The sequence below is a fragment of the Symphalangus syndactylus genome, chromosome 23, assembly GCF_028878055.3.
Source record: "Symphalangus syndactylus isolate Jambi chromosome 23, NHGRI_mSymSyn1-v2.1_pri, whole genome shotgun sequence".
In the NCBI taxonomy this organism is placed as follows: domain Eukaryota; kingdom Metazoa; phylum Chordata; class Mammalia; order Primates; family Hylobatidae; genus Symphalangus; species Symphalangus syndactylus.
In genome coordinates, this window is record NC_072445.2 from 49906492 (window position 1) to 49933867 (window position 27376).

Sequence of the window (27376 nt, forward strand, 5' to 3'; positions counted from 1 at the left end):
AGGAGTTTGAGACCAGCCTGGCCAATGTGGTGAAACCTCATCTCTACTAAAAATATAAAAATTAGCCAGGCGTGGTGGCTGGTGCCCATAATTCCAGCTATTTGGGAGGTTGGGGCAGGAGAATTGCTTGAACGTGGGAGGTGGAGGTTGCAGTGAGACGTATCTATCTCACCATTACATTCCAGCCTGGGCGACAGAGCGAGACTCTGTCTCTAAATAATTAAATAAATAACAAATGAGGACTATGACAGACGACAGAGCGAAGGAGGTAAAACGAGGTGGGCCATGTATATCCTCCCTTTCATCACGAGGAAAAAACTCCTACTTTATAGGATACAACTTCATTTAAACAGCCTGTGAGGAAGTGGAGAACAAAAAGAGTCACAACCTACCTTCACACAGAAAAACACTACAACAAAAAAATCATACACGTAATGACAGAAAACAAATAATAACGTAAAAACTTGTGTTATTCAATTTTAGGCCAATAAAGGTTTGTTCTGATCTAAAATAGTTAATTTTATCAACAGTATCCAATGTCATAATATTTGCAACAGGGTATGCAATGCTTCAATTTTATATCTCATTATAATTTCCATTACTCAGGCAGAAGCTTATTCCAAACTTAAAGGAATTTCATTTTAATAAGAATACTTTCCAATAAGGTGACATGAAATAAATAGACATCAGTGAAAATAGCAACATATACACATTTGTACTTTAAAAATCAACTTCGGTATTAGCACTCTGTTTTAGGTAAATTAGCACCCAATTAGTTCATTTTCACAGGAGCTCCTGCACAAAAACCAGAAATAAGACCCTCTCTATAAGCATACCAGAGTGGACCAAACAAAGCCTGACTGCATACATTTAAGAAAATTATTACATTTATTTTCCGTGGCTTGACATTATTTCTGGAAAAATAACCTTGGACTCTATTGTTAGGTATTAAATAAGAAGCACTATGAGTCCACACCTCTGGTAAGAGGTGAATATTTCAGCAATTTGTTTTGAGGAAGGTGTAAATTCACACTGCCCTTTCTGCTGGTACACCAAATACTGCAATGGTTTACCCCAGGGAGACTGTACAGAGAATACAGAGCCTCCTGATTGACCCCTGCTGGCAATCAATTTATGGCCTCAAGCATAGAGGTTGATAGCCCTTGCAATTCTATATTAGTTTTTGTAACACTTGGTATTATTTTTATTCATATAAATGTCAAATTCCTATTGGTAACACGACCTAAAAGTGTTAGTAACCTCAGCTAACACCCTTTAAAACATCTCAGAAATGGAGGAATTAAATTAAATTTTATATATTTTAATGTATAAGAAATTAAATTAAACCCAAGAAAGAAAATTAAGAACAATTTTTATTGCTAAACATGGGATACCAATGCTGTGTAAAGGTTAATCATTTAAGAAATACATAATAGCTTGGAAGAACAAGCCATTTTATAATAATAATAACAATGAAATCACTGCCATTTAGTGTACGGAGTCAGCCATACGGAGTCAGCCGTAAAGAATTACACAATCCAGAGCTAGGAAGGCAATACATATTTCAAGTCTATTTACTACAGAATACAGTTATTTTGCCTTAAACTATATGGTGCACACAGGTATGAAACTTCCAGTAGCAGGCTGTATGCACTGAACCAAACCCTAGAGATAGTCATCTTCTTCACCCATTCCCCAAATACTGCTACAATTAGGTGATGATGAGGTTGTAAAGACTTAGAAGAGGCGGCTGTTCTGGGTAACAGGATGTTTGCTTCCCTTGACCCAGAACTAGTATTCTGCCCAAGCCAGCTCAGCCTTTGCTATACCTTCCTGAGGGGTTCTATTTGCTTCTACTACAAGATTCTGAAGTCTCCACATCATACAAACATAAATTAGTTGCTTATAACACCAACAAAAGAAACCCTTCATTCAACAAAGATTTAATGGGTTTGTTTCAGGCATTGAAAACATACACACAAAAATACTCCTTATGTTACATGGGGGAGTCTGTAGGAGAGGACACATGCATACAATCAAACAGAGCAATGTGGTATGTGCCATAATGGAGAGATAATCTATAAGGAGATTACCTATGTAAAATACTTTGCATAATTCCTGGCATGTAGAACAAATCAGTGAGTGGTAATGGTATAACTGCTGTTGTTACTGTTCCTTATACTGTAAGGCAATGGGGAGCTATGAAAGAATTTTGATCAAAGAAATACAAGGTTTCTATTTTAGAAAGAAAATTTCCGGCAATAAAGTGAAGGGTGGATTGGAAGGAGTGAGGCTAGAGTTATGAAAGAGATTTGGGAGATAACACAATTCAAGAGAATGTCCCACCTATACTTGCTCAAAGAGCCAGTGATGGTGGGCATGAAGAAGTTAGACATGAGTCATTTGGAAGACACATTGAGGGGACCTGGTGCCAGAGTAGACTGGGTGGGAGAAGGTAAGAAGAAAGTCCAAAAAAAGTTTCTGATGTGGTTGTTTGGATGTGTGCCTGAGGAACACTGAAGTAAGATGGATGGATGGATGGATGGATGGATGGATGGATGGATGGAAGGTGTGGGGACAGAACTGATTGACTGAAATGAATTGATTCAAGGAGGAGGGGGTGGTCAACATAAGAAAGTGAAAAAATAAGGATGAAAGACTGCCTGCCAGAGTCCACAATTAGAAATTTAACAAGAGCAGATACAATAAAACAGAGTAAGCAGAAACCAGATTACAGAGGATCACGGAGTTGATGGAAGGTAGGGAAGGTGGAGACAGCAAGCGGTGTGGGGAGGTAGGTCACTCTTCAGTGGGGTGGGCAATGAGGAAGAGTGAAGTGCAATAGGTAAAAAGCACCAGCTCTGGAACTCGGCAACCTGGGTTCCAATTCTTCTACCTAACTTCAAGCTCTCTGTGCTTCACTTTCCTCATGTATAAAAGGTAGACATCAAGGGGGTTCAGTGGGATTCTTTTTCATAGAATTGTTGTAATAATTAAATGGGTCATATATATATATATATATATATGTGACTCATATATTTTAAGTGTTCAATAAATATTAGTAATTATAGAATTATTATTTGAAGGCAGTGAACATATTAATGTGGGGGATTACACTATAAAAGTTAAGATGGAACCTGGCTTTTTTTGTAAGTAGAAAAACATTCTCCAAAAACTGAATGGTATCATGATTCTTATTTTTTTGTTTCTTTGAGTCAGAGTCTTGCTGTGTCACCCAGGCTGAAGTTCAGTGGCACAATCTCAGCTCACTGCAGCCTCCATCTCCTGGGTCCAAGTGATTCTCATGAGTCAGCCTCCTGAGTAGCTGGGATTATAGGCGCGCACCACCACACCCAGCTAATTTTTGTATTTTTAGTAGAGATGCAGTTTCGTCATGTTGGCCAGGCTGGTCTCGAACTCCTGATCTCAAGTCATCCACCTGCCTCGGCATCCCAAAGTCCTGGGATTACAGGTGTGAGCCACCGCACCCGGCTATCACGATTCTTGAAAGTACAAATTATTTAAAAGGGGAAAAAGAAAGAAACCCAATTAGCAGAATTGTTGATAAGAGTCAAAACAAACTGGACAATGAAATAATTTTTTTCAAGAAAAAAACTCAAAAAGAATAATGTGTTTTGCCAATGTACAATTAAAAGATTGAATCATAGTAAATTAGGAGAAAGTACAGGGAAAAGAATCACTGTTGGACAGTTGAATTAAAAGAGTATTTTCTATAAGAAAGTCGATGCTTGGTCTTATTTACATGGTTAGACTAAAAGCAATTTGCTCTAAATAATAATTGAGGAAAAAGAAATCTGTTTACTTCTTTAAAGGCTACTAACAAAAAAACACTGATTTAATTGATCAAAATTGACTAAAGCAGATCACATAAGTAACCTCATACAAATTAGAGGAAACACTGGGTTGAAAACAAAGAAAATAGAAAAATTTTATTTTCTCCTCTCCATCTCTTTTGTTCTGACAAGAAATTATTCAGTAATTCCGGCAGCAGGCTAACTCCAATGTACTGGACACCTGTACTGGACACCTGGGATTGTTAATAGATGCAGTGGGAGAAAGATGGTATAGAATCACAAAAGGGACACACCATGAGGCTGAGGCAATTGCTGCGTACATACTACAATAAGGAAATCTAGAATGTGAAAAAAGAGAAATAACACTAATTCCTGTTTGATATTAGAAAAAAACCTCTAGCAGTTGAATTTCTTTAAGTCTTGCATCAAATGAAATTTTCTGATAGTCACTCAACATAGACAGCTGATAATCTTCAAAATATTGTTTAATTTGTGAGATTAAAATAGGAGATATGAATTTTTAAAAAATGAAAACTTTGTCACCATATGAGAACAAAAACCAAATATTGAGCCATATGCAAAATTCGGTATTGACACTCAAGACAACCTAATTAGATACTTAGAGATATGATAAAAAACAATTCAGTTATTTCTAGGGGAAGTTATTACCCTACAACATGAGAACTTTTTTTTTTTTTTTTTTTTTATGAGACGGAGTCTTGCTCTGTCGCCCAGGCTGAAGTGCAGTGGCGTGATCTCGGCTCACTGCAAGCTCCGCCTCCCGGATTCACGCCATTCTCTTGCCTCAGCCTCCTGAGTAGCCGGGACTACAGGCACCCACTGCCATGCCCAGTTAATTTTTTTGTTTGTTTGTTTGCATTTTTAGTAGAGACGGGGTTCACCATGACGGCCAGGATGGTCTCGATCTCCTGACCTCGTGATCCACCTGCCTCGGCCTCCCAAAGTGCTGGGATTACAGGTGTGAGCCACCACACCCAGCCCGAGAACTTTTTAGATGTATCTATTGTGGTAGAGATTTTCAGTGGCCTCTTCATATCCATTCCTTTCATCTCCCATATAAATGGATTTTGAGCTAGATACATGGATGTCCAGAAGAAATGTGTTATTTTCTAGTTTTCCTTACAGCTAGGGAAAGTTATGTTCTAATCAATGAGATATAAGTGGAAGTGTCATGTACAATTTCAAAGACAGTAACCTTCAAGGCAGGGTGGGGCACACACTTCTTTAACTCTTTCTCCTTCTTCCTGGCTGGAATGCAGACGTGGTGGTTGAATTTTCAGCAGTCATCATGGACCATGAGACAGAGGACAGCTGAGCAACAGGACAGAATCCTGAGTCACTGATGCTGTGGACTGTCCACCAGCACAAGATTGCTACATCTTAAGCATCTTAAGCTTTTCTTTTCTCTTTTAATGTGAGAAAGTGGTATCTATCTATCTTGTTTGAGACACTGTTTTATGTTTTTGGTCATTGACAGCCCAAACCAATCCAATCAAAGTGGGATACTATATGTGACAGAACCTAAAAGTGTGATACTCGTTTGTCACATTTTGGGCAGCAATGACTCATATTGCAGGCTGGAAAACTAATTAATGTTATGTTAGCAAAATATCTGGTCACATTGTCCCCTGCTGAACCTTGGAAGACAGTCCAAATGTTAATTTAGTCTATAGCTATAGAGATATTACAAAAAATTCAGAATGTTGAATATAGCTGGCTCCTTCTTACTGCTCTTAGTAACAGGGAACTCAGACTAGGGCTAGCCGGTTGCAAGCTGAGTAAAAAAGCAGCTTTGCTGAAATGATAAATTACTTGAGGTGACAGACACCTCGCTTACTCTGTGATTATTATGCAGTGTATGCCTAAAGTATCTCACGCACCCATAAATATACACATTTACTATGCACCCATATAAATTTACTTAAAAGTAAAAAATTTAAAAAAAGAAATAAGATGGACTTATACCTGGAAAGAAAGAAAAGAAAGAAAGATAGAAAGAAAGAAAGAAAGAAAGAAAGAAAGAAAGAAAGAAAGAAAGAAAAAGAGAAAAGTGAGAGAGAGGAAACAGCTTTGCTAAGAAAACCACTCTCCTTGTGGATTAGAATTACATTTGACTGAGGGTCCTGTGATTTTGATGCTTGCAGGTCTGAAAAAGCCAAGCATAACAATTACAAGCATTGGCTACAGTATCATAGCCACCTCAGAAGATTGGTGCCCCTATAAGAGCTGAGTTTCTTGGCAGAGACGGGATTAAGAGTGCTTCAGATGACCTCAAAGGAGTCATCAGTAAGTTCAGAGTAGGGAAGAAGGACAGAGGCCAGTAAATAAAAGACAGAGTCTTTAGGTTCAAAACTATGTCCAGTTAAGACCTTTGCCTATAGTTGTTCATGGAACTGACAAGAAACAGACTAGAAGGCTACTAAGTTTGTGAGGGACTTGGACTGCCAAAAATGCAGGATGGTCTGCACAGCCCGCTACCGTACAACCTCTAATGCAATTGCCAGGGCTCATGCTGGTACGAGAAGGAGATGTTAGAACCCACTCAGAAGAGCATTCACCCTAATGCTACCTCAAATATGGGCACAGAAGACAGGAGCAACAGAGGACAAAGGACTAAGGCATATCGCTCACAGAGGAAAGCCAGGGGCCATCAGATGGGGTACTAAAGACCGTCCTTCAGTGCTTGCACAGAAAGGGTCCAGGACTTCCACAAAGCAAAGCTTAATAATTCCTATTGAAAACCCATGTGTTTCTTATTCTCCCATTTTTCAAATGGGAGCTTTAAATATTTTCTTATTTCCATTCTATTTTATACTGGGAATGTTAGGTTGCTTTTTAGCTTATATCCATCAGCCCACGGAAAGCCACACCTGGACTTCCTGAAAAGGACAGAGCATCACCCAGCGATCATGTACTTATAAGAGGACAGGGTAACTAGATGGGACTGGGGCTGTCTTTCTTAGAGTAAGTTCTGTATGTAGCAAGAAGAGTGGACAAATGGTGACTGTGGCAAAGACTGCTAATTGCTCCCCACTATTTCATCTCCCCTTCTTTCCAAGAGACTCTTTAAAGGGGGACAAAAAATTCAAACTAAACACTAAATTTTCTTAGCCTCTCTTGCAGGTAAGTGTGGTCATATGACTAAGTTCTGACAATTTGACATAATCAAAAGTGATGGGTATGACTTTCGGGAAGTATTAAAAGGGAAGAAACATGCACTCTTGTTTGCCCCCTGCCTTCCTACTGTCTGGAATGAAGATGTGATGGCTGGAGATTAAGTAGCCATCTTTGACCATGAGAGGAAAGTTCAATCCTGCATCTCTGACATGCTGGAGCCTTACAGAGTTCCATCATCTGGCTCTGGACTTCATTTACATGACTGAGAAATAAGCTTTTATTTTTTTATGCCATATTTTTTCTGTCGCTTGCAGATGAATCAAACTACAACTTTTATATACATAAATATATATGCATGCAAACGTGTGCATGTGTGTACGTAACCTAGTTTAAAAACCTTTCTTTATACTGGTAGATTTAATTATACCACAGATAAAATGAAACCTACAAAGCATAATTGGGTGAAGAAAGGGGATCGATTTTCATGTAAGACCTGTAAATTCAGTATTTCTTTCTCATCCATAAAAAGCCTATAATAATAAACATTTATGTTCCTTGCATACTGGATTTAACACTGGGGTTTTACCATACTTACTAAACATTCTGGCTTATAAACATCTACCTAATATTAACCACAACTTAAGAATATCCATCCCTAAAAGACAGTTATCAAGTTTTACTAATCTCTTAATATTCTATACCTAACAAGTGCCGGACACATGGTCTATAACCAATAAATACTAGTAGAATAAATGCAAAATTTAGTCTCTTTTGAAATTAATGTTAATTCATAGGGACATTTTGATCTTATTTCCAGAATTCAAATTGGTCAGATTTTTTTTTTTTTTTTTGAGATGGAGGCTTGCTCTATCACCCAGGCTGGAGTGCAGTGGTGTGATCTCGGCTCACTGCAAGCTCCGCCTCCCGGGTTCACGCCATTCTCCTGCCTCAGCCTCCCGAGTAGCTGGGACTACAGGCGCCCGCCACCATGCCCAGCTAATTTTTTGTATTTTTAGTAGAGACGGGGTTTCACCGTGTTAGCCAGGATGGTCTCGATCTCCTGACCTCATGATCCACCTGCCTCGGCCTCCCGAAGTGCTGGGATTACAGGCGTGAGCCACTGTGCCTGGCTTTTTTTTTTTTTTTTTTTTTTTTTTTTGAGATGGAGTCTCACTCTGTTGCCCAGGCTGGAGTGCAGTGCCGCGGTCTTGGCTCACTGCAAGCTCCGCCTCCTGGGTTCACGCCATTCTCCTGCCTTAGCCTCCCAAGTAGCTGGAACTACAGGTGCCTGCCACCACGCCCGGCTAATTTTTTGTATTTTTAGTAGAGACAGGGTTCATCGTGTTAGCCAGGATGGTCTCGATCTCTGGACCTCATGATCTGCCCACCTCGGCCTCCCAAAGTGCTGGGATTACAGGTGTGAACCATTGCGCCCAGCCCTGGTCAGATCTTAATAATTTGAGATTCAGCCTTTTAAAAAAATTATAGGTTACATTACCCAGTCTTCTTTTTCTCATTTTTTCTGAGGACTTAATTAGGGCACTTTTTTGATATTACTGCAAAGTCAAGTAGAACATTCAAAAGTACACATACTGTACACGCCCCCTTGATTTCTTCCTGATTTTCAGTAGGTATATAAGGTCCTAGAGTGGCCCATTCACATAATGAGGGCTCAGTGAACGTGAGAATGATGATAAAGGAGGAGTATAAGGAGGCAACAGTGACCCATCATTGACTCTTTCTCCTTGTGCCTGCAGCAAGTGATGAAATGGATCTGTGGTTAGGAACACAGGGTGCTTATGGGCAGGAGTTTAAGCTAGAGATTTAATATACTTGGCTTTAAGAAAGAAAGATAAGTAGGAGGAAGACATGAGGACTTAAAAGTTTTTGAAATGTAGTTTAGAATGGGTAACAGCTTCACAACATGTTAACAACCACTGGCATTAGCATTTCATTTTAAAACATGTACACATACTTCATTAAGAAACTCTGCAGTTTTATAATTAAAGATGTTATTACAGATAAAACACTCATTACTTCTATTTGCAGTTTTTCTCCTCATGGTCACATTCAAACATAGCTTCATTTTCTAAAAATTTTACATAAAAATTGATACATAATATTATGCATATTTATGGAAGGTATATGTGATATTTTGATATATGCACACAATGCATAATGATCAAGTTAGAGTATTTAGGATATCTGTTCCTCAAAATGTATCATTGCCTGTGTTGGGAACATTTCAAATCTTCTCTTCTAGCTATTTGGAAATATACAATAAATTGTTGTTAAATTATAGTCACTCTACTGTGCTACCAAACACTAGAACTTATTCCTTCTATCTATGTGTTTGTACCCCTTAACCATTCTCTCTTCATCACCACCTACCTCCCTTTCCACTCTCTGGTAAGCATCATTCTATGTTCCATCTCCATGAGATCAACTTTTTTAGCTCCTGCATATGAGTGAGAACACGTGGTATTTGTCTTTCTGTGCCTGGTTTATTTCAGTTAACATAATGACCTTTGGTTCCATCCATGTTGCTGCCATGACAAAATTTCACTCTTTTTATGGTTGAATAGTATTCTGGTGTGTGCTATATCTTTACCCATTCATCTGATGATGGACATTTAGGCTGATTCCTTATCTTGGCTATCGTGCATAGTTTATCTGCAATAAACATGGGGGAACAGCTATCTCTCTGATACTGATTTCCTTTCCTTTGGATAAACAGCTAGTAGTGGGACTGCTGTAGCGTATAGTCATTCTGTTTTAACAAACACAGCTTCTTTATCGATCCCCTCACCCAGTGACTGGATGGAGAGTGAAGGTAAAAAGGAGGAGATATTGACTATAGAATGTTGTATCAAATGTCCAGGAGATGGCATGTATAATATAACATTTTCTATTTAATAGTGTAGTACAATTTTTAATTATCATCCCTATTGTTTCCAAAAACTATCCTACTTGGAAATTATAATAGCAATGAATAAAGTTTGGAGACCCACAAGCTAGCGCTCGAATCTGAACTCTGGCAATTATTAGCACTGTGACTTCAGGCAAGTTATTTAACTTCTGTGTACCTAAATTTCTTCACCCTAAAATGGGGATAAGATTTTGTATGTAATATGTGCCATTGTGAGAATTAAATGAGTTAATTCATGTAAACCACTTAGTACCATGTAAACTACACTGATTTCAACATATTATAGGCTCAATAAATATTGCCTAAGAATTATTGTTAGTTATCAGCCAGCAGGGGTCCACAGAACACAGAATCTCTAAGACGGCAAAGTATTACGTGCTATTAAAGGGAATGCACCACTTTTTCTGCAAAGAGAAGAGGATTTTCTTGTCTATGGAAAGAGAACTTTAATTAAAACAGACCAAGAAATACTGCTCTAAGCCTTACTCTTATTAGTTCCAGAGTTAAGTGCCATTCATTCAACAGACATGTATTATCCCTGCTTCTTACTCTTGAGTCCCTTCCTGCCATGTATACGGTGCAGAGTTGTGGGGGACAAACCAAGCACTGTGCAAGGAACTGGGGATGCTGCAGTCAGAAAAGGACCATGAAGATTTCTAACTTTATACATTAGTACAACTCAATAGCTTCTGAATACTCATGATATTTGGAAAAGAAAACAATCTAACAATACCTTCTGTTTTTTCATACTCTCCAGAGCCCCCAGCCCAGTGCTTGCTTATAAGAGGCAACTCTCAATAACACTTGGCCCTTCTTCCCTTCCTTTTCCTACAACTGTATTGTCTCTTGGCTTCCGTGGTATTATCTCCTCCTGGGTCTCCACCTCCACGGGCCTGACCCTGCCTTTTTAACCTGCCACAGAATCCTTTTTCCTTTCCCATTATTACTGAAATATTGGTGTTCCCTAGACTTCTGTTCTTACCCTTCCATTTTTCCTTCTGGATGATCTCATTTCCTATAACTTCATCTACTACTCAAATGCTGATTACTCCCAAGCATTTATCTCTAGATCCTCATCTTTCTTTTTGGCTCCTGACCCATATTTTCTACAGCCTAAGGGGGGCTCTATCCTAGATTTTCCAGAGAGTCACTTCAAATTCAGCGTGTCTAACATCAAACTCATCTTTCCTATCTAAACTCCTCCTCCTTCTCATTTCCCTATCTGGGTTAACTACATCATTTTCTACTATGCCTTACTTAAGATACCAAGGAGCTACTCTTGACACCCATGCATGCCTTCCTCATCTTCTCTTCTAAGTGTACATTGAAAATTTCTTCTCCCTCAATATTTGCTGAATCCACTTTATTGTCTCCAATGCTAGAGGAAAATGCCTTAGATTAGACCAACAGTACAACACTATGGATAAGAGTACTGGCTGGGTAATCACCTGGCCTGGATTCTATCAAGGTTCTATCACTAACTGCATGACTTTGGGCAAATTACTTAACATCTTTGGGCCTTGAGGATTAAACAACCTAAGACATACAATGCTTTAACAGTAGTGCTTGGCACAAAAGTAAACACCCCAAAATATTAGATAATTGTTTTATTATGATTATCATGTTAAGTATTATTGGTATTCTTACCATTGCATTTATTACTAGTCTAGACACATAACCGATAAAAATATAAATCATTTAATTAATACACGCTATTGGAACTGGTAAAAAGAACCATAATAGAAACTGAGGGTATATAGTTCCAGTATGCATTAATTCACTGTGGGCTTTTTTTTTTTTTTTTTTTTGAGACAGGGTCTTGCTCTGCTGCCCAGGCTGGAATGCAGTGGTGTGATCTCGGCTCATGGTAGCCTCTGCCTCCCAGGCTCAACTGATCCTCCCACCTCAGCCTCCCAAGTAGCTGGGACTACAGGCGAGTGCCACCACATCTGGCTAATTTTTTGTATTTTTTTGTAGAGATGGGGTTTTGCTATGTTGTCCAGGCTGTTCTTGAACTCCTGAACTCAAGCAATCTGTCTGCCTCAGCCTCTGAAAGTGCTGGGATTACAGACATGAGCCACCATGCCTGGCCTCAACAAATCTTTCTAACCGTTCTGAACACTGACGTTTGCTTTATAAAATGCAAATTAAAAATACTAACCCTATGTACTTTGCTAAGTTTTTGTAACATAATGAGTTAATATGCAAGCTCTGTGGAATATGAAAGCACTCTGTCAAAAAAAGAAAAATGCTATTATTCTACTACTTCGTGTATATGTGATTTGACCTTTATATTTATGATATACCACTGAGGCAGGAAAAATGCACAAGAGATTAAGAGAAGATGATTTCTGAAAGGAATAACATAATCATATTGTAAAGGAAGGATATAAAGTGAATGAAGTTTAGGAAAAATGAGGTTCCTTTCTTGACCAGGCTACAAGGAAATGGAAAGCAAGTCAACATAAAGTAACAGTTGCCTTCAAACCAGTGAATCGAATTTGGGGTAGTCCCAGAATCCTATGGTATTTAGCACATTGTGTCATAATCTATTTAGCATATAATCTTCTAAATATAACAACATACTGGAGAAGGAAAAAAAAGTAAATGTGTTTTTCTGCTAAATAACTGATCCAATGATATACATTTATTCATTACAAAAGTTCTAAAAGTAGCAATGGAGAGAAGGGAAAAGAACTTCACTACCTCAGAAAGAAATTTGGCCAAAGATAAAAACAGTGAATGAGACCTTAGTGCTACCCAAAATAACAACTTAGCTAAAGATCCTAGAAATGATGACATAAAGCCTGAAAACATTTTTCAGGGAAGCATTTTGCCTAAAGTATTTTGGAGGTGGTTACTTAGTGAACAGAAACACAACTGGGAATGCATCTGGAAGACAATATAATTATCTAATCCTTGCTGAATCATTCTTTTTTTTTCTTTTGCATTTCTTTTCTTCTCTTCTGACAAATATTCTACTTATGTTTCCAAGCCACTAGGACTAAAACTAGATAAATAAGGCAGAATAAAATACTAATTTAACGTAACATAGCTTTTATCAGATTGTGTTCCAATAAGCACACATGAATGACCAGGACTAATGACAGGAAAGAAAAATTACTCACGATGTTAATAATTTAGCATCCTTTTTGCAGATAGACTGGAAAAGTAGGTCATAGGATGGGCTGGATGATGTAAGTTAGCTCAATGACTCACTTACAGCCATCATCCTGCCATAAAGCCAAGTAATACTGGCTTTATGCCCTTGTGCCCCTTCCACTGAATGAGTATACAGCGGAGAGATCACAGAATGAAACTTCCTCTGCAAGTCTGCTACTTCCCGTCTAGTTTGTTCTCTCCTCGCCCTGCAAAAGATTCCCCTTTACCCGTGAGTGCTCATTGCTTGTTAGCTGTGACATTTCACTGGGCATCTCTGGGTATAGTGAACTTAGGGGAATAATAATAAATATCACAGTGCTAAAATGGTTAAATAAGCAACAAGGAAAATTAACCCTGAAGTGCACAGTACATTAAGAAATGATAATGGCAAATTCTAAAATGAACGATATCATGGGATTAAAAATCAACATGGAGATGCCACAGTAAGATGCAACTTAACGTTAGATCCATGCAACTTGCAGGTAAAAACAAAACTGTTTATTAATTCATTCAAATTGTATTTACCAAGTGAGAAAGATAGAGATGTTAACTATTTAAGGTCTAGTTAACATAAACTAAAAAGCTACTGGACTTCTAACAAAATACTCTGTCTAAACAGTTAGGTCTTTTAACATATAAACTGTTTCATTTCCTAAATATCTATCCGTAGGCTATTCTTACATGTTTCTTTCACATTTTAATGTGTGAACTTCAGGACTTAAAGATTCTTTTACTTAGCATTAAAACATATGCTTAAGAACTCTGCATGTTGTCATTTTTTGAATATATGTTAATGCATGGTTTATGTTGGGGAGTAACTATAAATTCACTGCTGCTCAAATCATAGAGGCCCAATTAAAGTCATTGTCTAATGCCTCAAGGCCCTGGGAACCCTAGTTATATCATCCCCAACATAATGCAGTACAAAAATCATTGAATTGGGAAGTAACTCTCTCAAAAACACATGAAAAAAGAAAAAAGAATCATTCATGTTTTATACTTTAAAAAACATCTCAGTAATAAGTTAAAAAGATAACAGAAACATCAGTTATGTGACAATGAATGATAGTAAAATATATAAGATACATATTTTAAAATATAAAAACAATTTTTTTTTTGAAAGACAGGATCTCGCTCTGTCACACAGGCTGGAGTGCAGCAGCATGATCATAGCTCATTGTAACTTCCAACTTCCAGGCTCAAGTGATCCTCCTGCCTCAGCCTCCCTAGTAGTTGAGACTACAGGTGCACACCAGTGTGCTCAGCTAGTTTTTTATTTTTATTTTTTTGTAGAGATACGGTCTCACAGGCTGGTCTGGAACTCCTGGGCTCAAGTGATCCTCCTACTTCAGCCTCCCAAAGTGTTGGGAATACAGGTGTGAGCCACTGCACCCAGCCAAACACAGATTATTTCTAAAACCAGAATTGCACCACTTGCTTTGTTCTATATAGTTTCTTCCCCTACCCTACAAATCCCATTTTATACTTCAAAAAATCATCTTATCCATTTAGATAAAAACATCAAATTACTCAGTTAATGTTCAATTGGATTAATAAATCTGAATAGAATAATTTAAGTCATATGATTGCTCATGGCCAGCTGTTTTAAATTAGTATATTAAGTCATTTAGACGCTCTTCTTTGCAAAGGTTGCATGATTTAATAAATTCCCATATGCCTCAACATGTGCCAACACTGCTAGGTTATCTTGTATCCAGCTGCTGTTGTGATGATGGCTGCCAACTTTCAAACAACTGAAGAGAATAATGAACCAGCTTAGTTGGCTCATATGTAAACTTACACTGCTCCCAGCTAAAACATGGGCCATTTTCAACTGTAAAGAAAATTAATTAAAAAGATTTCACTTCCACTTTCATGGCTCTACCAATATCACAGAATTAGCAGTTTGAAAGCTTGCAGCTTCAGGTAAACTCCCATAGTTTGGATTTCAATCTTAAATGCTGTAGGTTGTCTTAAAAAATGGATTTTTTAAGGAAACAGATCAGGAAATGCCTTGTCCATAACTCATAACACGAATATTTGAGAAGCCTCACACTGCTGGAGAAAAAAGAGAGACTTTTATTTGTTAAAGGCACATTACAAAAAAGGCTTCAAAGACTTCAGGGGAAATAAGAGATGTAAATGAAATGGGCCGCCATTTAGGAAGGATTTAAAAAGCAAACAGAAAAGGAAAGCACCAAACATACCACTTTAAGTCAGGATCATTTTATGAATGAGCGTTAGGCACAAATCAGGGCAACATGATAGTGTTAAGCCCTCCAAGAGTGAAAATACTGTGTTGAATTTTAATAAAGGCTGGACAAGACAATTTTGTGCTGGATCAGTTATCCAGACTAGTGGCTCTAAAGAAAGCCCTGAAACTTTGGTGTTTCCAAAATAAGCACTAATCTATTTGGCCTAAAGCTATACTAGTTTTTATAGGGGAAGGTAGGTCAAACATAAGAACTATTTAAAATATTTCATTTATTTCTTTTTTCTTTCTTTTTTCTTTTTTTGAGATGGAGTCTCACTCTGTCACCGTGGCACGATCTCAGCTTACTGCAACTTCTGCCTCCCGAGTTCAAGCGATTCTCCTGCCTCAGCCTCCCAAGTAGCTGGGATTACAGCCGCGTGCCACCATGCCTGGCAAATTTGTGTGTGTGTGTGTGTGTGTGTGTGTGTGTGTGTGTGTATTTTTTTTTTTAATAAAGACGGTTTCACCATGTTGGCGAGGCTGGTCTTGAACTCCTGACCTCAGGTGATCCACCTACCTCGGCCTCCCAAAGTGCTGGGATTACAGGTGTGAGCCACTGTGCCTAGTCTAAAATATTTCATCTATTTCTAAATATCCATAATAGTTGGAAATTACTCACTAGGTAGATGGACTTCCCCAAGAGGATAGGAAAACTTTTTCGCTAAATGGCAAAGCTGATTATACTGTCCTCATGGGAGTAAGTCTATACTATTCTTCACAACAGATGGACTAGACAAAATACACAATTTTATGGTTCTGATGAACTGTCTAAAACTGTGAAAGAATCACTTTTTTATTTTATTTTTTGAGATGGGTCTCACTCTGTCACCCAGGCTGGAGTATAGTGGCGTAATCTTGGCTCACTGCAACCTCCGCCTCCCAGGCTCAATCGGTTCTCCCACCTCAGCCTCCCAAGCAGTTGGGATCACAGATGCGAGTTGACATGACCAGCTAATTTTTTGTATTTTTGATACAGACGGGGTTTCACCATGTTGCCCAAACTGATCTTGAACTCCTGAGCTCAGGAGATCCATCCGCCTCAGCCTCCCAATGTACTAGGATTCCAGGCATGAGCCACCGCACTGGGCCTAGGATCACTTTATTGGCAGTGATAATCTGATTTCTTTTTTTTAAAAAATAGGTTACCTGAAGTTTTCTCAGTCAACTGCTACACATAAGCAAGTATATCATATTGGCTGCCTACTACAGTTTTCCAATATATCTTACTTATAATCTAAATGTGAAATTATATACCAGGGTTGCTTCTTCCCTTGCTGCATATACACAATACAGAGTTAATTTAAAAATCTCTCAGAGATGCTAACTGACTAGACTCATACTCTACAATCCAACTGATGCATGGCACTTGAAACTGAAACTATATATGGGTGGGTATGGGATGGAGTGTGATCTCTAGGCATCTCCAAGATCTTCTCCAGGTATGTCTAATATTTTCATTGCTAGAAATACTAGAGATCCCTGGGAAACACAGTTGGTTCTAGGATCCTCCAGTTGGTTGAATACTTCTAGAAAAACTACATAGATGCCTCACAATAACTCAGAATCCAAAGAAAGGACGCAGATCCAAAGAAATCCAACCGACTATTTCCTAATACCTGACATGATCATCTTTTTACCTCTATATAGCTCATGGAGGCTGTTGGAACTGTTCAAGATGGAACAGATTTAACAGACCTCCAAAACAACATAACTTGTTGTGAAATTGTTGCCTAGTTAAGTAGCCACAGTAATTCCTCCAACAACTGAGTCAGCCCTCAACCAAATAAAGATAAAAGAGAGGTGCTGATTCCTTAACCTCATTTAATCACATTAAAGCAACAAACTATCTGGAAAGTGTTCTAGTCTATTCTGCACCCGGGATGCATGTCTATACTTGGGAAAATATTGTGTAACAAGTATCAAGTTTTTATTCGCTACTGCTGTAATAGGCAAAGAAGGAAGAAATTTCATAAGTGCAACAACTGACTTGAAAATTTGAAAATATTCCATTTACCAGTGCCAGTGTGCCCAAAAGAACTCTCTTATATGAGACATATTTGCCTGCAATAGAAGAAAGGCAAGAAAGGGCTATAGGCCAACAGCAGATATTTAAACAAATAAACATCTATATTCTTTAGCCTAACACAGTTCTGTTCAAGTTTTGAAAGTATTAACAAGGGTAGAGATCTATTTTCCATTTTTCACTTTGAAGGCTGTAGTACTTAACAAATACACCTTCTATGCACTGATTTGAATATTTGGACAATTAGCTGTATTTGTCTGAATGTACACTAAGTAGCTTTATTCTTGGTGGTTAGGATAATCAAGAATGCCTAGAGGTTAAAAAAAAAACTTAGAAAGATAAGTAATGGAAAAGTATAGAAGAACAGAAAAAGGAAAAAAAAAGATTTTAAAATGATCATATGCAGTTAGGATAAATGACTAATTAAAGGTGGAAAAAATAATTGCTTGCAATTTGTATAAAGCAATCGTACCCATGCAGTACTCTGACATAGTACAAAGGTACATAATTATAAACAAGACGATGGAAATAAAAAGTTGTATCTTAATTAAGAAAAACAACAAAGGAAAAGGCTATGGAAAAAATGTATGAAAAGTAGGAAGACCCAGGCCACAAATATGCCAAGACAAATGACATATCCCCAGAGGGGAGAACAGTGTTGTAGACTTGAGAAGGCTCTGTGTGACCTGGGCCAGCACTTCCATTTCCTGCCTGGCGTAATCACAGAAGGCAGTCAATGTTTGGTGATGATGAGGAGCAGGGTTTTGAGGAACATAATTAAGGGCTGAAAGTATTTTCTGTGGAAACAAAATTATCATTCATGTCTGACATTGTGTAAATATGCCTTAATTTTGGTCAATAGCAATTTGAACTTTAAAAAGTAGAATCCTCAAACCTTCTTGTAAATCACAATTCTTTAAGCAAACTGCAGGGCTTCGTGTGTAAAAGCATAGACATTCCAGACACTCTTCAAAAAATGCTGTTTAGTAGAAAATTATCTATTTTGTAATGACACAATTTGGCCTCTGTCCATGTCAAAACCAGCTCATAACTTCAAAAAGCCACATTAAAGGAGATTTACACAGAGCAAAGCTAAAGCAGTTTTCATCCACCAGGTCAGGTATAAAAATAATCACAATTCACATTACCTTAAAAAGACTGGCAATCTTACACAAATTAATGGCGTGCCATGTACAGATGGAAGGTAGATATAAACTGAGGAGAAAGAAAAAACCACATCAAAGGTGCCAAGGAGACTTAAAGGCTTTGAAAGCTTCGAAAGTCTCGCCTTCTCTCTTGTACCTTTAATTGTAAGGCTGCAATAAGTGCATTTTTGCCACAAGCTTTTGAAAGAAAAAAGAAATGGTTATTTTCTTAAGTACTAACAGACTTACTTCTCTTTCAGAAAATCCACTACTCTTTTGAAGTCAGCCACACAGTATTCTCTTTTCATTTCCATGAGTACGCTGTCGGAGGCAGATTGGACTGGTATGTGCAGAAAAGCGTAGACTCTGGGGTGATTAAGGATTTTTGCCATTTCCTTAAAAAAATGGAAGGAGAAAACACTAATCATTTTAACAAATTGTGGAATGGTTTTCCTCACATCAACACCACAAACGCAAGCAAATAAACATACTAGCTGAAAACAGACCAATCATCAAGGCTCTTAAAGTGAACATCAGTTGTCAATATTCTATGATGAGATTTGGGAATTCAATATCACTTTCAGAGGATTCCACAGAACAATTATTTTCTCATGCTCTCTGTTTCTCTTAGGTGACAAAACAGAGATAAAGTCATATAATGCCTAAAGAGTAAAAAGATTTTTCAGGATTCCAAAACAAACACCATTTCTACTTCACTTCCAAGGAGTTTTACATTCTGCCTTGTTACATTTGTGGGAAAAACATCAGTATTTAAGGCAAACACTTGAGATCCCATAATCCCCTATACTTGAATAGAGAAAGTTTCCAAATTTAGGTTAACACATTTTTTAATACAAATATTATTGCCAAGACAAATGACATATTTGTATTAAAAAAAAGAGGAAAAAAACTCTACAACTCACCTGTTTTTTTTTTTTTAATTTCAGTCACATATTTTTTGAGTATCTATTACGCAAAAGGCACATGACCAGACAGTGAGGCCAGCCACTTCACCACCGGGCACCTACTAACTTTCATACTGAAGATGCATAAAAAGAAGAGAAAGAAGAGACGAAGATTAAGAAGAACGTATCTTGCCAAGTGAAAGAGAATACATTTAAGAGAAAAACATTAAAAACTCACAGAGTGTTTAAAAATTCCTCCAAGGACACAAAGGGGGTGAATAAGAAAGAGTGACAGAGATGAAGTTGTGTAATGTCACCATTCATGTAAGCATTACGTAAGATGACTAATGTGGCCCTTCTCCACTGCTGCATGCTGTCAGGTCATCGATTTGAAAGAGAGGGAGGAAAGGAAGGAAAGAAAGAGAAAAAGAAAAAAGAAAAGAAACAGAAAGAAAAAAAGAAAAAGAAAAGTGAGAAGAGATAGCAGGCGCATACGGCCTTTCAGAGTCCAGTAGTGAATAAAAATGTCCTAAAGGGAACGGCTCATTAATAACTTGCATGTGTCCAGTGATTCTTAGTTTTCAAAGTGTTGCACTTTCACATCTGTTACCTCATTTCATCCTTCAAAAAATATTTTGAAGGATCTTATGGAATCAAAGAGCCAGCTAATTCCATCCAGTTACCTCTTAGTTCTTCAAGAGTCAGTCATGCATATGGATCAACCATGCCCTGTGTTTCTCCATTTTCTTTTCATTGACTGTGAACATTAGCATTTTAGCCAAAGGGGAAGCCCAGAGATGAACTCAAATCAGTCACCTTCTTAGCAGTGGTTGTTGAAAATAATCCTTTCACTAAGATTATCAAATAAAATTACTCATAGATATCCTTTATCCACACTTTCTCTACCAGGAATTATATCTACACCTTTCTAACCTTGTTACATATAGACTACTAAATTGGAATTGGAGTTGAAGAATTTCTTATTTGGTAGAAAAACAGCTGGATACACTCTCATGAAACTGTTACATTTCTGGGCTGGGTATTCAGTAGGCTCTTTTTTTTTTCTTTTTTTTTTTGAGATGGAATTTTGCCCTGTCACCCAGGCTGGAGTGCAGTGGCACGATCTCAGCTCACTGCAACCTCCACCTCCCGGGTTCAAGTGATTCTCCTGCCTCAGCCTCCCAAGTAGCTGGGATTACAGGCATGTGCCACCACGCCCGGCTAATTTTTGTGGTTTTAGTAGAGACAGGGTTTTGCCATGTTGGCCAGGCTGGTCTTGAACTCCCGACCTCAGGTGATCCGCCTGCCTCGGCCTCTCAAAGTGCTGGGATTACAGGCGTGAGCCACCGTGCCTGGCCTCAGCAGCCTCTTTGTAGCCATACTGCACACCTAGAGCTGGGCGAGGCAGAGCCACACTCACATTAGGCATCCTACAGTAAATATGCTGGCCTTATGCTAGAATCCTCTGCCTTTCAGGTTCTTCACACTTGAACATCAAAATCCCCCCCAAATTTAAGAAACATAACTGTACAAAGATCTTTGGTTTCTAAAGTGGCAGCACTCACAGCTTTAGACACATCTATTGTGGTGAGAAATGACATCTTGACATGTAATACACTTTGTGAGATGAAACTTCACACGCAGGCTGTGTACCTTCTTCTCATCTATAAAATGGAGAGAAGGATAATATTCACCTCACAGGGCTACTGGGCTATTGTGAAAATAAATTAAGGTAATCCAGTATATGCTAATGGAGTAAGCACTCCATAAGTAAATCATCTAATTTTTTATTTTTTTTCTTTTGGTAAGTATTTTAAGTTCCCAGTACCACAATTTTTTATGGATTACAGGGAACCTATCAATAAATAAAACAGCTTTCTGATAAGCTAGTTCCCTAACTAGCAAGTGAAGGAGAAATAACTGGTACTCATTTGCATGACATACATTTGAAAGGGGTTTACCAGCAAACATGACCCCGGGCCAGACAGGGTGGTGCAGTTTCTCTTGGAAACACTCAGGGTGGTCTCCTACTATAAACAGGATACTGCGCTAGATGAAACTTTGCCCTGCTACAGTATGCCAATTTACAAATTAAAATGTTAATAGCAAACAAGTAGGATAAATGTAGTGGTTTCCCCCTCCCCCCACCACCCCCATGGTTCTCAAAATAAACCTTCCCACTAGCAATTATCTTTAGCTTCATACTACAGGCCTTGCAACTTTATACCGCTAGAACACAAAATAAAAATACACTTGCCCCTTAATTAAAGTCCATGTTTCTACCACTAAGAGAATCATGACTTAACACAGATTAATGTACCCAAGGAGACAAAGTAGGTATTTTTTGTTTCGCTTTCTCTTCCATTCCTCTTCTTGCTCAGCACTTAGTTTAGGACAACTTGTGTTCTCTTCACCTTTCAAAAACTTCTTCCTTTATGACTTCTCAGCAACCTGTTCCTGGTGTTACCTAAGTTTTACTTAGCTCTTCCTGGCAATACAATAATGAATCTCCAGAACTGAATGTTACAAGGCCAGGAATTATATTTTACCTTTCCCTCTGGATCTCTACAATAGCTTATACCGTGCTAAGCACACCACTAAACATTTAAATACAGATATGGGTTACAACTACATCAACATACACAAAAAGGGGTGTAAATTGTAATTTCAATAGGGAGACAAACTTTCATTTAGTAATATTTCAGTTTGGCTCAACCAGGTAAACAAACATATATTCAAGTAGGTAAACAGGCATTTAATCAGCCTGCCTTAATTTTTGGAACAAATGAATAATTGTATGTAAATCTATAGGTATATACATAAGTACAGGCATACATCATTTTATTGTGCTTCCCAAATATTGTGTTTCTTACAAATTGAAGGTTTGTGGCAACCCTGTGTCAAGCATGTGTACTGGCAAATTTTTTCAACAGCATGTGCTCACTTCGTATCTCTGTGTCACATTTTGGTAATTCTGCAATATTTTCGACTTTTTAAATTATTACTATATCTGCTGTGATGATCTGTGATCAGTGATCTTTGATGTTACTCTTGTAATTATTTTGGGGTGCCACAAACCACGCCCATATGAGATGGCAAATTTAATCAATAAATGTTGTGTGTGTTCTGACTGCTCTTCCAATTGGCTCTTCCCATCTTGGGCCTCCCTATCCTCTGAGATACAACAATATTGAAATTAGGCCAATGAATAACCTGACGAAGGCTTTTAAATATTCAAGTGGATGGAAAAGTCCCATGTTTCTCATTGTAAATCAAAAGCTAGAAGGCATTAACCTTAGTGGGGAAGGTATGTCAAAAGCTGAGACACATTAAAAGCTAGGCCTCTTGCACCAGTCAGCCAAATCGTGAATGCAAATGAAAAGTTCTTGAAGGAAATCGCAAGTGCTACTCCAGTGAACGCACGAATGACAAGAAAGTCAAACAGCCTTATTGCTGATATGGAGAAAGTTTCAGTTGCCTCAATAGATGATCAAACCAGCCACAACATTCCCTTAAGCACAAACCTAATCCAGAGCAAGGCCCTAACTCTCTTCAATTCTATAAAGGCTGATTGAAGTGAGGAGACTGCAGAAGACGTTTGAAGCTAGAAGAGGTTGGTTCATGAGGTTTAAGGAACGCTGTTTCCATAACATGAAAGTGCAAAGTGAATAAGCAAGTGCTGAAGTAGAAGCTGTAGCAAATTATCCAGAAGACTTAGCTAAGATCACTGATGAAGATGGCTATGGCACACTGCAGATTTTCAACGCAGACAAAACAGCCTTCTATTAAAAAGTGGCGGCATCTAGGACTTTCATAGCTAGAGAAGAGAAGTCAATACAAAAGGCTTTGAAGCATTGCTTCAAAGCTTCAGAGGACAGAAAGACTGACTCTCTTGTTAGGGGATAATTCAACTGGTGACTGTAAGTTGAAACCAATTCTCATTTACCATTTTGAAAATTCTAGGGCCCTCAAAAATTATGATAAATTGACTCTGTCTGTACTATATAAATGGAACATCAAAGCCTGGTGAGAGCACATGTGTTGACAGCATGGTTTACTGGATATTTTAAGCCCACTGTCGAGACCTACTGCTCAGGAAAAAAAGATTCCTTTCAAAATATTACTGCTCATGGACAATGCACCTGGTCATCTAAGAGCTCTGATGGGGATGTACAAAGAGATTAATGTTGTTTTCATGCCTGCTAACACAACATCCATTCTGCAGTACATGGACCAAGGAGTAATTTCAGCTTTCAAGTTCATTATATAAGAAATACATTTTTGTAAGGCTATAACTGCCATAGTGATTCCTCTGGTGGATCTAGGTAAAGTAAATTTAAAGCCTTCTGGAAAGGACTCGTCATTCCAGATGCTGTTAGGAACATTCATGATTCATGGGAGGAGAACAAAATATCAATATAAATAGGAGTTTGGAAGACATTGATTTCAACCCTCATGGATAACTTTGAGGGGTTCAAGACTTCAATGGAGGAAGTAAGTGCAGATGTGGTAGAAACAGGAAAACAACTAGAATTACAAGTGGAGCCTGAAGATAGGATGGAATTGCTACAATCTCATCATCAAACTTGAACAGATGATGAGTTGTTTCTTATGGATGAGCAAAGAAAGTGGTTTCGAGATGGAATGTATTCCTGTTGAAGATGCTGTGAAGATTGTTCAAATGACAACAAAGTATTTACGATATCATATAAATGTAGTTGATAAAGCAGAGTTTGACAGGGTTGACTCCAATTTTGAGGGAAGCTGCACTGCCACAGCTACTTTCTTAACCTTTAGCAATCACCACTCTGATGAGTCCATAGCCATCAACATCCTGGCAAGACCCATCGCAAGCAAAAAGATAATAACTCGCTGAAGGCTCATTTTTTAGCAATAAAGTATTTTAAAATTAAGGTATGTACATTTTTTACACATAATGCTATTGTATACTTACTAGACTATAATATAGTATAAACATAACTTTTACATACACTAGGAAACCAAAAAATTCATGTAACTTGCTTTATGGTGATATTTGCTATTTTGCAGAGGTCTGGAACCAAACCTGCAGTATCTCTGAGGTATGCCTGTAACAATGAAGACACTTTAAATAAAGGTAGCCCTATCATGGACTGTATTTCTAAAGGTGTGCTGAAGCTTGAGACTGAAATCACAATGCATTTTCTCTTTTCTTTTCATCTCACTCTGTCACCCAGGCTGGAGTGCAGAGGCACAATCTGGGCTCACTGCAGCCTCCACCTCCTGGGTTCAAGCAATTCTCTTGCCTCAGCCTTCTGAGTAGCTGGGATTACAGGTGCCTGCCACCGTACCTGGCTAATTTTGGTATTTTTAGTAGAGACTGGGTTTCACCATATCGGCCAGGCTGGTCTCAAACTCCTGATCTCAGGTGATCCCCCTGCCTTGGACTCCCAAAGTGCTGGGATTACAGGCGTGAGCTACTGCACCCAGCCCACAATGCATTTTCTTATGAAAGTAATTTACAAGTGAAGGGAAGGGACTCAGGTTTACCAAGGGAAAAAGAAGCGTTTAGCTCAAATTGTGGCTGATGAAAGAAGGGCAGTCATAAGCAGCTCAGTGCTCTGAGCTGGGTGAGTCTGAGCTGAAGGGCAGATTTGGTGGGCATGTATGTGCTCACATGGGAGGGGGAGCAGCTGAGGAGCTCTGGTAGCAGCGAGCATGGAAAAAGTACGTGTTTTAATATTGGGTCATTTATAATGGAAGGGCTGATGTATCAAGGCTGCTTAAAATATAGATATTAACCATTTTACAGGTAGGAACTGCAGAATGGCTAACCAGATTAAAAAACAGTGTTTCTATCTGGTACTATTCCATGGAATCCTCATCTTACAAAGTGATAATCATCTCAATGTTTGTTATTTTTCTCTGAACTTAAAATATAAAGAAAAAAATAAATTCAATGAAAACAGACTTAATTTTAAAAAGCAGTTCTATGTATGGATACATTTTTAAAAGAACTGCTAAATTTCATTTTTATTGCCCTATAGTCATCAAATTCATCATTACATTCTACCTAGTTTTGAATATATGTATTAATGGCTTAACAAAATCACTCAGTATGTGCTCACCTCAGCAGCACATATACTAAAATTGGAATGACACTAGCATGGCCCCTGTGCAATCACTATGTGAAGAATATGTTGACACTTGCATTGAGATGCGTTTACATCCACACTGATAGTGATCAAACAGAAAGTCCTCTCCGATGACAGCTTTGTTATGAAGTACATGCATGTTCAAAATGCTAAACTTCACACCGCTCTGTTGTTTTCAGCTCATTTAAGTTATATGCTAAAGAAAAAAAAACCTTCAAAAAAAGATAAACTATCCCATTCCCTTTAAATATTTTTAAAATAGCTTGAGATATAATTCATACACCATCCAATTTATCCATTCAAAATATACAATTAACATTTTTTAGTACATTCACGGGATTGTAAAACCATTACCACAATCTAATTTTAGAACATTTTCCTTCCCCCAAAACAAACCCTGTACCCATTAGCAGCCACTCCCATTTTCCCTCATTTCATGAACCCTTCTCCTAGCTCTAAAGCAACCACTAGTCTACTTCCTAACTCTACAGATTTGCCTATTCTGGATATTTTATATAAATAGACTCATATAATATGTGACTTGTTTCGTGACTGGCTTCTTTCACTTATTGGTTTCAAGTGTTAACCATATTGTAATATCTAAGGATTTATTTCTTTTCTTTTTTTTTTTTTTTCTTTGAGACAGAGTCTCATTCTGTTGCCCAGGCTGGAGTGCAAAAGTGCAATCATGGCTCACTGCAGCCTTGACCTCCTCGCCTCAAGTGATCCTCCCACCTCAGCCTCTTGAGTAGCTGGGATGACAAGCACATGCTACCACGCCAGGCTAATTTTTACATTTTTTCTAGAGATGGGGTCTCACTATGTTGTCCAGGCTCGCTGAGCTTGAACTCCTGCACTCAAGTGATCCTCCTGCCTCAGCCTCCCAAAGTGCTGGAATTACAAGTATCAGCAACCGTGCCCATCATGCCTAGCTTTATTTCAATTCAATAATAAAACATGGGAATTTAGAATTTATTAAATATATCATTTCATGCAAAACTATTTCAGATGTTCTGAATTCTATTAGCTTGACTAAGGTGGTAAAGCAAGTTTCACCCATATTTCCTGGCTCTAACACAAACATTCTAATGGCATAGCCTTGCTAGACATTAGCTGGTACATGTAAGATCTTATTAGAAAAATTATAACAGAGACAAAAAATGGGAGAAAAGTGGGCTGGATGAAGTGGCTCACACCAGTAATCCCAGCACTTTGGGAGGCTGAGGCAGGCACATCACTTGAGGTCAGGAGTTTGAGACCAGCCTGGCCAAAATGGTGAAACCCCATCTCTACTAATAATACAATATATATATATATTAGCTGACTATGGTCGCACGTGACTGTAATCCCAGCTATTCAGGAGGCTGAGGCACGAGAATCACTTGAGCCCAAGAGTTGGAGGTTGCAGTGAGCCGAGACTGCGCCACTGCATTCCAGCCTGGGTGATAGAGTATTTCAAAAAAAAAAAACAAAAAAGAAAGAAAAAAAAAGATGGGGGAAAAGTATAAAAATTCCTTAAAAAAATTAAGAATCTCTTAAAATGAACAGAATGTGACTATTAATGATAATGATATTATATTTTTAAAATTCCTACTTTTATTGTTTTGTTGTGGTAAAACAGACATACAATTTACCATTTTAAACTTTTTTTTTTTAAGAGACAGGGTCTTGCTATGTTGCCCAGGCTAGACTCAAACCCCTGAACTGGAGCCATGTACGCACCTCAGCTTCCCAAGTAGCTGGGATGACAGATGCATGACACTGAGCCTGGTTGATTTTTTTTTTTTTTTTTTTTTGAGAGGGAGTATCACTCTGTCACCCAGGCTGGAGTGCAGTGGCACAATCTCCACTCACTGCAACCTCTGCCTCCT

The 27376-nt window shown here is 38.2% G+C and overlaps 1 protein-coding gene across 8 annotated transcripts in view; it reads right to left on the reverse strand.

Moving 5' to 3' along the window:
* The window catches only part of CDKAL1 (CDK5 regulatory subunit associated protein 1 like 1), a 759164-nt gene that overhangs the window by 278878 nt on the left and 452910 nt on the right, over positions 1-27376 (reverse strand). For all 8 annotated transcript variants that reach the window (XM_063632136.1, XM_063632135.1, XM_063632137.1 and 5 more), the window contains one exon: positions 18716-18861. In XM_063632136.1, coding sequence (XP_063488206.1) covers positions 18716-18861 — 146 coding nt within the window. The remainder of the gene's footprint in view (positions 1-18715; positions 18862-27376) is intronic.